This window comes from Babylonia areolata, chromosome 24, assembly GCF_041734735.1.
Source record: "Babylonia areolata isolate BAREFJ2019XMU chromosome 24, ASM4173473v1, whole genome shotgun sequence".
Taxonomy (NCBI): Eukaryota; Metazoa; Mollusca; class Gastropoda; order Neogastropoda; family Buccinidae; genus Babylonia; species Babylonia areolata.
The window spans coordinates 32,114,848-32,126,620 of NC_134899.1; the positions used below are offsets into that span (position 1 = coordinate 32,114,848).

At 43.4% G+C, this 11,773-nt stretch overlaps 1 protein-coding gene and 1 pseudogene across 1 annotated transcript; both read right to left on the reverse strand.

Annotated features, from left to right (window-relative positions):
- Positions 1 to 3,956: 3,956 nt before the first annotated feature.
- On the reverse strand, positions 3,957 to 5,054 carry LOC143298605 (putative G-protein coupled receptor 139). The gene has a single exon (XM_076611486.1). It carries the CDS (start codon positions 5,052 to 5,054, stop codon positions 3,957 to 3,959), a length of 1,098 nt encoding a protein of 365 aa, XP_076467601.1.
- Positions 5,055 to 6,806: 1,752 nt separating this feature from the next.
- LOC143298606 (uncharacterized) lies at positions 6,807 to 9,073 on the reverse strand (annotated as a pseudogene).
- Between the last annotated feature and the right edge of the window lie 2,700 nt (positions 9,074 to 11,773).

Sequence of the window (11,773 nt, forward strand, 5' to 3'; positions counted from 1 at the left end):
CACATCCTGTCCTTGCATTCAAATAATCACACACTATCATGTACATATCCTCGTCTTGCATCATATTCAACATGCATTCTTCCAAAACAAATATACCACCATTTGAACATCTATATTCAACATTGAAAACACTTCTGTGAATTCTGACTCCCACGTCATTTGCACACTCTAAAGTAATTTGCTTCACGTACTGTTCTAAACCATTCTTTAATGATACTAGAACACCTACTGAATTCCTTCTTTGATGTGGCAACTATTTTGCAGATACAAAGAATTTTAAATAATATGAAAAAAAAAGTTACTGTAATCAAAATATGAGTCACGAAAAGTTTCTGTTAAACACACGAAATAAAATGTATTGACATAACTCACTAAGTTAAACTCGTTCAATTTAGTATGAAGGTATTCCACGTTATGATATCGTTAAGAAATGTCCATTCCTTAGGATGGTCAGGCCTGTTCTACTTATTCCTGGCCCTCAAGTTATTGTCAGTGCCACTGCCAGGTGTGGTGTTCCCCAAGTGAGCGTGAAGCTCAGTCATTCTGCTGTCCGTGCCTCTCCGCCCTCCGCGTGCAGGACCGGGAAATCCCCTGACGTCATAGCGAGGGGAACTCCCGACACCTCGCGCGAGAGAGAGAGAGAGAGAGAGAGAGAGAGAGAGAGAGAGAGAGAGAGAGAGAGATTCAAAAACTTTATTGCTCAGGATATTAGGCATTGCCAAGTCTTCCAATCTGTCCTTGTGACAACAAAAAGAACAACGATAAGACACAATAATAATAATAATGGTAAATACTACTATTACTACTACTACTATTACTACCACTACTACTGACTACTACTGCTACCATTACCACGCCTACAACTAATGATCATAATAATAATCAACGTATCATCATCATCATTGAAGAACTAAATATTCAAGATGGCGCCAACCAATGGCAACACGGGGAAAGCTGTCCTGTTTATTTTTTGTTTAATTCTGTTAATGTGTGTGAGGGAAACATCTGCGATCTTACTATATGATTGTGACACGCTGCTGCGTGTTAGGGAACATGTTTGAGATCTCACTTCAATTCACTCTATCATGATATACAACCGTCAATGAAAACCGATCAGTCAGATTCGACACACAAGGCTCAGTCCACGAGGAAACGTGGAAAGCGAGGTGGAGCCCTTCCAAGGTTACACCAACGCCCACCTCTACCCAGTATGTTCCTGTCCAACATTAGATCTCTACCCAACAAAATTGAAGAACTCACATGTAATATTCAGACAAGGAGAAACTACAAAGAGTGCTCTGTGTTTTGTTTCACTGAAACATGGCTTACCCTGGACATCCCTGACAGTGCCGTTCAAACAACAGGCTTCACTGTACACAGAGCTGACTACATTGCTGACTCAGGCAAGCAAAGGGGTGTTGGTATGTGTTTCTTCGTCAACACACGCTGGTGCTCCGATGTCAAAGTGCTATCGCGTGCCTGCTTGCGTGGCTGCTTCCCTGACGTGGAGTTCCTAACTATCCAGTGCCAACCCTTCTACCTCCCACGCGAAATTCCCTCAGTGACGTTGATCACTGTGTACATTCATCCCACAGCGAACCTCTCCACTGCACTTGGTCTGCTAGCAGACGAAATTATCAAGTGCGAGAACAGTTGGCCGACTCCACCGTCATTGTTGCTGGCGATTTCAACAAAGCCAGTCTCAAGAAAGAAATGCCAAAGCTGTTCTAGCAAGTGGACTGTCCAACACGTGGTGACAAGACCCTCGACAACTGCTAGACTTCCATGAAGAAGGCGTACCACTCGATCCGCCGTGCGCCTTTGGGACAGTCCGACCACAGCATGATTTTTCTGGTGCCGGTCTACAAACAAAAACTGAAAGCTGAAAAACCAGTCGTGAAAACAGTTAAACAATGGTCGGCCCCTGTCTTAGAGCCTTGCAGGACTGTTTCGACTGTGCAGACTGGAATGTTTTTAAAGACTGTGCCGGGGACTTAAATAGATATACTGACACAGTGTGTGATTATTTTTCATTCTGTGAAAGTGTCTGCATTTCATAAAGAAATATCAAAATATTTTCAAACAACAAAATTTGGTGTAACGGGGCTGTTAGGCAAAAACTAAAGGGAAAAGAGAGAGCTTTTCGCGAAACTGATAATAGAATAGTCCACAATAAGGCAAAAAGAAGTGTTGAAAAATGCACTGAGAAGGCAAAGGTTTTTTTTTTAATATATATTTTTTTTTAATTTTTATCGGAAAACAATAGAAGAAAACCTGTCTGCAAACAACTCTAGGAATGTATGGACCGGACTGCAGAACATCACTGATTATAAAATGACCCACCAGACAGTTGACAGCACTGACAGAACTCTTCCAGACAATCTCAACACATTCTACTCCAGATCGACAAACTACTGTCTACTTCTGACGTGGCTGCATCCAAAATCACCCCCACTCCCCCTTTCATAGTCAGACGCCACTTCAGTCGTCTGAAAATGAGAAAAGCCACTGGCCCTGACAACATCTCACCAGGCCTTTTGAGGAAGTGTGCAGTCCAACTATCTAGTGATTCACTGACATATTTAACATGTCCCTTCAGTCTTGTGTGGTGCCACACTGCATTCAGAAATCAACAATCATTCCTGCTCCACAGAAAGCACAGCCCAGTTGTCTTAATGATTATCGTCCCGTAGCCTTAACATCAGTCGTCATGAAAATATTTGAACGCTTGATTCTACAATTCCTACTAATAATAATGGTATTTATATAGTGCTGAATCTTGTGCATAGAAAAATCTAAGCACTTTTGCACCAGTCATTCTCACGCACGCATAACCCTAAAACTGGAGAAACTAAAGACAAGGAAGAGACAGGGAAGGGAGGCTATTTTGGGAAGAGGTGGGTTTTAAGGCGAGACTTGAAAAAGCTCAGTGTGGTGACTTGACGAAGCGAAAGAGGAAGTTCATTCCAATGGCAAGGTCCAGAGACAGAGAAAGAACGGCGGCCAACAGTCGAGAATTTGAATCTGGGTATGCGTAAATGGAGTGGATCCCAAGCCATCGTAGTGAGCGATATGGAGTGTAGAGGTGAAGACAGCCACAGATTTAGGAAGGGGCTGATTTGTGAATACATTTGTAGCATAGGGTGCTGATCTTGTACTTTATTCGGTGTGAGACAGGGAGCCACCGGGCAGTAGAGTTGTAGAGTTGTGTATACGCTGAAGGGACTGAATGGATGAAGCAGGCAAACCAGACAATAGAGAGTTACAGTAGTCAAGGCGAGAGAGAATGAGAGAAACAACAAGTCTAGATGTTGCGTCAATGGACAGATATTGCCGGATGGAACTGATGCGCCGCAGGATTGACATGTCTGACTGATAAATTTTTGCATGGACAGTGTGTTGTCAAGGACAACGCCGAGGTTCCTGACTGAACTGGAAAGAGGGATGGATGTACTGCCAAGTTTGATTGTGTCAGTTGTGATGGAAGAGAGTTTTTGTTTAGTTCCTATGATCATTGCTTCAGTTTTGTCCGCATTGCATTGTATTACTTTTTGTCACTTCATAGTTCTCTGTGTGAAATTTGCACTACTCTTCCCGAGGACAGCGCATCGTTATCTATAATGCAATGCCACGTTCTGTCCCAAAGTGTTGTAGCTTTATTATCAAAGTGGATTTCTTTCTACATGATTTTACCAGTTTTTGCGATAATTTTACTTGCATAAAATGCACGCAACACACGGGAGACCTCGGTTTATCATCTCATCCGAGACACGAACACCCAAACCAACAACACAAGAAATACTGGAGGTGGAGGAGAGCTACAATCATATTACGTTCATGGGACTGGAACACAAGGACACCCACTCACTGCCTAGTTGAGCACATTAACACCATGCCACGAGGTCCACTGGGACCAAAACCTGTGATCCAAATCCTTTTTAAACCTGCCGATTCAATCATTTACTGTCCAGCTGTTTGCTTCCAGCCGTTGTTTCCACAACTGTTGCTGGAGAGAGAACCCCGCACTGGACCCAACGCCAGCACTCCTTTCTGAACTTGGTCCCAGTCATACAGTAAAGGAAGAAATTGATGGAGCTGTTGGTGTACCACAACATAAACGTCACCGCCGTCGCCAGCTCCACCCTTGCCGACGCTTGGGGGTCCTGTTGTGAATAGTTAAAGGCGTGCTGGTACCAAATCAGAAAGACACACACCGGCATGGTCAGCAAGAAGAAAGTACCGGACAAAGTCAGGATCATGACCGTGGTTCTGGAAGCGGCTTTCCTGCGGATGTCGCTGTGGTGTGTGGAGTTACCACTGGCGGCGGACACCGCATGATCAGCAAGGAAGGTGGCGGTAGAGGAGGTGGCCTTGAAGAGCGTGAAGGATAATATGACGTCACACACGAACAGGATGACGAAGGGCAGGAGAGAAGACACGCACATGTCCACCCAGGTGAAAATGTGGACGTAAAAATACCTGTACAGCCCCGCGGGGTCTGTGTCGCACCCGTTGGCGCTGGAGATCTCGCTGCCCGGCACCAGGTGGAAGTCGATGGCGAAGGCGGTGACGACGAGAGCGGCGATGACTATCCAGGTCCTGCGCACCGTGCACACTATCCTCATCCGGTGCGGCCACAGCACGGCCATGGTCCTCTGCACTGTCACACTGGTCACCAGCCAGGCGGAGGTGGTGTTGACGGAGTACACCAGCCACTTGTGAACCTTGCACACCACCGTGTGCAGAAGCCTCACGTCCACACCGAAACCACGGCGTACCCACTCACGTAGCGCTCCTGTGAACAGCAAAGAGAAGTCCGACACAGCAAGGGCGATAAGGAAGACGTGCTGTGAAGAGTTGTGGTCCTTGATGTTCCGCATGACGAAGATGGTGGCGATGTTTGCAAAGCCCCCAAGGAGGAGGAGGCTCGGGGTCCACACTTTCCAGATTGTCAGAGCCGCGCGGTACTCCGCGTAGCAAGTGAGGTCTGAGCATAGCGTGAGTGTGGTGTTGTTGCCTGCTGTTCCAGAAGCCCAGTCTGAAAAGTTCGTCATATTCTCGTCCACCGTACTGAACAACTTGAGAAATGCTAATTCTGTAAAATTGCGAGAAACAGTATTGAAAACGAAAGGCTCGCGCATGCACACACATACACACGCACGGCACAAACGCCACTACAGACTTGCCCCCCCCAACCCAACCCCCCCCCCCCCAACCCGCCGCCCCCCGGCACAGACACACACACACACACACACACACACACACACACACACAAGCATGCACAAATTTACAATTGAGACTTGCTACATTGAAGACGTATTAAGTTAACATAAAATAAATAAATAAATAAATAAATAAATAAGCTAAAAAAAAAAAAGTTTTGTTTTTTTTTGTTTTTTTTTTCCGTCACTTCTACGCTTCGCAAAGTGAGTTATTTTGCTAAACTCACATTAACGTATTTGACGACAAATAAATCTGTGTGTCCAGTGTGCATTTTATTGCCAAATATCTAAATGACAAAATTACAGTTAACCTAATAGATGAGGGATGTTCATATATTGCAGGGAAAAACAAATGTACACAAGTGTTGAACTTAACAATGATTTGCATTCAGTTCAGAACCTGCTTTTTTACTTTTAAGAAAATGAATGATAAAAGTATCGTAGTGTGTCTCATTCTGAAATAGTGGGGTTTTTTTGATGTTTTTTTGTTTGTTTTTTTTCTTTTTCTTTTTTGTTTGTTTGTTTTGCTTTCTTGACATGGATGATAGTTTAAATTTTCAAACGTATCACGCTTACTGCATGATTGATAATTATGATATATATATATATATATATATATATATATATGTATGACTTTATCAGCTTAAGGCCAGACACTACAGTCAAATAACCACTTTTTTTCTCTCCAACTATATCTTCTTTTCTTTTGTCTGTGTATTATCACTTGGAGATCACAAAAAAGTGTTATCTTAGATTCTGTGAATACCCGTTGCTATGGAAACAAATCAAAATGGCCAATAAACAATGTATCAAAGAAATCGGGTTTGTGGTCCATGTGGTGCATGCAAACTTTTTTTTTTTTTTTTGTCATGTGGACTTGGTACGCAATGACATCATTTCATTTGCACGTGAGACTGTGTTAATTCTATAATGATTGTATTTTTTTAATGATTTTTTTTTTAAATTTGGGGTATTGCGAAATCCTCAAAATTTACAATGGGTAAAACGATTGGAACCGCTATGAATTAAAACCCAGAGAATATTTTCAAAGATACTCATGACAAAACTTCAATAACATGTTATAAAACAATCATGCAAAGTCTCATGGTTGTAGGTTTACTCATCATTGAGCAAGTACAAGGTAAACACAGACAAAATGTTGTAAAAACACAAAACTGAGAAAACGGCAAACAAAAGAAATGAAAAACACTCACTTGATACTGGCATGACAAACACCTCCAGGGTCTTCACAGCCTGATGATATGAAGGGATAGTATCCAGAAAGGGTATTCACAACTGAAGAAGTTGAAATATATATTATATCAGAGTTTATTTCTCTGGCAGGTGAGTGTTGTGCAGGCCCGCAGAACAATTTATAGTACTGTAAGGAGACACTGTACTGTTTATAGAGCCAGTTCCTTCACACCACATTATCAGCTTATGCACATAATTTCAGCAAACCATTTGAAGTTTAGAACTATCAAATGAATATCAATGTAGACCAGCACCATAAACTTCACCATATCTGGCATCTTCTTCCCTGGCGTTGATTCTGCGTTGAAGCGCAAACTGTCGGCGTTGCTGTCAGGCATCTGAAGAAGCAGCAGCATCACCTTTTGACATTCTTTTTTCATCAGTATCTGCCAGCATCTTGAGTGTCACATGATAGACATCAATGTGTATCCTGTTCATGACATCAATGAGAGCTTTGGCACCCGTACTGAAAATGGAGACTGCTCTGGAAACCGCTCCTTTTACCCGCCGATATCCCTCTTCTGGGGCACCGGTTCCAGATCATGGCATTGAGACACTCATCGCAGTTTTGAGTGCTCCCATGCATCATCCGTTCCAAAAGGGCTTGGTTAGACATGCACCTGTACACAGGTATCATCTTGCGCGCAACTTCTATGCTGAGACAGGTGGAAGACGGATGATCCTTGTGACAAGGTGGTTCTTCCACCCATGCAAGTGCCTTCTGGTAGAAGCAGTGACTTTCTGGACGCTTGGGACATTGTGATGAGGTTCATCATCAGTGGACATGGAGTGTTACAGCCCTACCCATATGGCATTCCTCATATTGTCCACATTATCCAGGTTTTCCAGCATGGCAACGCGATAAAAATGTTGTAAGCTGTCACATTTCTTTTTCAGTCAGACGTCCCACACCACGACCTCCAAGACGCCCGTCTTTGGCTAACTTCCTCAAGGCAGTACCCATACGTTTATGTGCTTGATTGATGCATTCAAGCTTGCTGACTGTCTGCGGGTGGTATGGATCAAGGTCACACACACCCTTGTATGCTGCGGAATCACCGTCGCTAAGCATTTCAATATATCGAAAGCCCAACTTTTCTACACTTCTTCCCCACAATATCTGGGCTGCTCTTAGTTCCATTGACTTGCTGGACTGGTCATGAGTTTTGCAGCAGTCTGGTGCTTGTTGTTCTCTCCAAACAGCCAGCTCTCTCTTTGGTAGGTCTTCTGCCTCAGTCAGCTTGCATGCATGACAGTACTTTGACAGTACCTCAAAGTCTACGACGAGACCTGTCAGTACATAAATGCATATCCCCACACCAAAGAAAGAGGTGAAACCTTTTTTCTGCCAGGTGCCATCATAGGAGACACTGATGTCAATGACAGGGGTCTCTCCTCTCTCCAGTGCTGCTTTCAACTCTGGGTCAGTTTCTGCATTTGCTTCACGGATCGCCTTGGCAGAGCGTTGAAGCAACTCTAACCCAGCACTGACTTCAGCTTCTGTAAACACATTTACATAAATACACAATTATGTGCTTGTTCACACACACAACCACATACAATACATATACACAACACAAACAACACACACACACACAACACACTTAACACATACATGTTTACATCTTCATGTGCTTGTTCACACACACACACACACACACACACACACACACACACACACACACACACACACACACACAAAACCAACAATAACAAAAAAATAAAACAAACAAAAACAATACACACAACACACACTCAACACATACAGGTTTACATGTTCATGTGCTTGCTCACACACACACACACACACACACACACACACACACACAACACAACACACTCAACACACACACAGGTTTACATCTTCATGTGCTTGTTCACCCACCCACCCACACACACACACACACACACACACGCACACACACACACACACACACACACACACAAACTATGCACAACACACACAATATACACAACACACGCAAATCACACACTCAACACGTACAGGTTTACTATAAAATTATGCTTGTTCACACACACACACACAGACACAGACACAGACACACACACACACACACACTATGCACAAGTTTGTATGTTCATGTGCTTCTCCCCTCCTCTCCCCCCACCCACCCACACACACAATGAAGAGAAAATCTAACCTGTGACTCACTTGTCATGGTACTGGCATGTCTTGGGATGCATAGCTGGTATTCAAACGGCAGCACCATTTTTTTTGTTTTTTTGTTTTTTTAGCACTGTTTGGCTTCCTCCCATTTCAATGCTGAACACTGCCATTTTTTAGTTGATCTCGAACAACACGTTTTTTTTTGTTTGTTTGTTTTGTTTGTTTTTTGTTGTTGTTGTCTTCTCCACGAAGTAACGACATTTCGTATTTTTCGAATCCACAAGCATCACAACTCTGACGTAATTTTGTAGCAAAGCCTGTGTGTTGTTTCGGAACAACTGACACACTGATTCCGGTCTCCATAGAGTTTTGGACAAAACACATCACACAGTAATTGTGTCAATTGAAACATGTGAACGATGCTCCAAAACTGTTCATCACCTTCGCCAACACGATCAGCTGCTCCCATTGTCTCGATGTTTCTTCTCGAGGCACCCATGTTAAAACACGTGTCTTCTCTTAATTCCTTTGTCTGCAACGGCCCATTACTTTGCACTTTCCTGTCCACTTTTGTGAGCAGCCATCAGCTGCATATATCTTGATCTCTTCGCTTCAGACATGGGTCCTGGCATTTTGGTGATATTTATCAAATACTGTGTAAGACTGTGTAGGGACGAATGTGGTTCGTCCGTCAGGATAGACGAGGACCATCTAGTCATCCTGGAGGTGGGTGGGTTGGGCTCTGTGGGTGCGCAGATGACTGGTCAGGCCAATCCGCGCCCGGAAGGTTCTGACGCAGCGTGGACAGGGGATGGTGGCGGCTGTCGGGGACTTGCTGGCACTGCTTTTCCTGGCTTGCCTGCGTTGCTCTGATTCATACAGCTGTTTCTTGGGGAGCCGGTGGTCTGGCATGCGAACTACATGGCCTGCCCAGCGCAGCTGGGCCTGCATCAAGATGGTGTAGATGCTGGGCATGTTTGCACGAGTGAGCACCTCAGGGATCTTCTCTTGCCACTTTATGCCGAGAAGTTTTCTGAGGCTGGTGGTGTGGAAGTGGTTCAGCTTAGGTAGGAACGAATAACCCGCTGACGAAAGCACCGATTCCGGAAGTGTGTCACGAACCACTGTGGTCACGAATATAGATAAGCAAAGCGTCGAATGTTGCATTGTGGGATTGCGACTCGCCGGAAACAAAGCCGAACAGCGCCCGAAGTGCCCCGAGTAGAGCCCAAAGCGTGCTTGCTCTCTTCCGAAACTACGCCCGAAGCGTGTACTCGGCTTTTTGTAGTAACGTTCTTCCATATAAGGAAATTGTTGGTCATTCAATAGGTGTTTTCAAAGGCGGGAATTGCCTATAATTATGGTTATGTAGGGCAATCTGACATGATGCTCTTCGTGTAAGCGAGGCTTTGACCTCTCCGTCGATGTGTCACATGTCAGGTTTCGTGTACCCGCACTGTATGTTGTCAAGGCCAGAAACGTGACGACTTGCGTCGAAATTGAACAAAACAAACACTTCCGTGATTCAGCAAGGAATCTTTATTGGCAGTTTTTTCATTGTTAAAGGCATATTTACAGTGGAAAAACGTATGGATATGATAGAACAAATGTTCAAGGATCAAAATCCATCAAAAATCCAAATCATGAAAAATCATCATTTTGGTCTTTATTGCACTGCTGTGTCCCCCCTTAATATGTGTCGCTTAAATTCAACATTATATTCTGTCATGCCAATGTGTGTATCGGCTATTTGCTAAAATTTTATGCGTATAGCGTGTATGACAAGATGTGAATGCGCAAGTAATATCCAGTCGTGTTTATGAAGATGGATTAAACTGAATTGAGCTGAACTGAAATTAATTGAATTGAATTGAGTATGAACTGAAACATTGAATACACGCGCCGTTTTTTTGTTTTGTTTTGTTTTTCTTTCTTTTTTTTTTATCCTGGCAGATATATGTACTGACTTGGCAAGCATTAGACACAATCATGAAATTGAAATAATGGCGTCGCGATTTGTTCCTAAGGAAAGAGAGGATATTCCAGCTAACATAAACATTGGAGAAAATAATGCTCTGATTCACAGACGCCACAGAGCTATTTTGGAGTGGGGGATTGGTTTGGTTCTAGTTAAGGTTTAGGTTTGCGTTTGTCAATATTTCCATCAGTCTGTTGTAATGATTTGAAAGTTTAATTGCAATTGCTCCCAGTTAACTCCAACGGGGGGGGGGGGGGGGGGGGGGACAAAAAAAGTCAAGCGGTATAATTATTCAATTAGCTGCTGCTTCGTTTGTGTCTGTGCTGCAGTCGAATTGTTTGATTGATTACAGCCATCCAGGTTTACACTAATGACATGGGTGTTACTAACAATGTGCGTGGTTTTGTTTGTTTGTTAGTTTGTCTGTTTGCCTGCTTTTTTGTTTTGTTTTGTTTTTGTTTTATGCTGGGCCAGAATAATGCTTGAAGCACCAGTCTAGTTTCTCTAAAACTTGAGCATGGAATTTTCTTTAAATATCTTTTTTTTTCATTTTATTATTTTTTTTTAATTCTTTGTTATTTTTGCTTTATTTATTTTATTTTATTTTATTTATTTCTATTTTTATTTTTATTTGTTTTATTTATTCATTTATCTCTCTCTCCTCTCTCTCACTCCTCCCTCTCTCCTTCTCTCTCTCTTCTCTCTCTCTCTCCTTTCTCTCTCTCCCTCTCTCTCCCTCCCTCTCTCTCTCCCACTCTCTCCCCTTGTCTCTCCTTCTCTCTCTCTCCCACTTTTCCCCCTCTTTCTCCTTCTCTCTCTCTCTCTCTCTCTCCCTCTCTCTCTCTCCCTCTCTCTCCCTCTCTCTCTCTCTCCTTCTCTCTCTCTCTCTCCCTCTCTCTCTGTCTCCCTCTCTCTCCCTCTCTCTCTCTCCCTCTCTCTCCCCTCTCTCTCTCTCTCTCTCTCTCTCTCTCTCTCCTTTTAATGTTTTATTTATGAAGGCTCCCAGCGCCAGGGCAACTTGTTGATCTGTACATAGCATGTGAGCTCAGTATCTGCTTACCTCTTCCCATTTTGTTTTTATAATCATTTTTGACTCACTTGTGTAAACAAAGTGAGTCTATGTTTTAACCCCGGTGTTCGGTTGTCTCTCTCTCTCTCTCTCTCTCTCTCTCTCTCTCTCTCTCTCTCTCT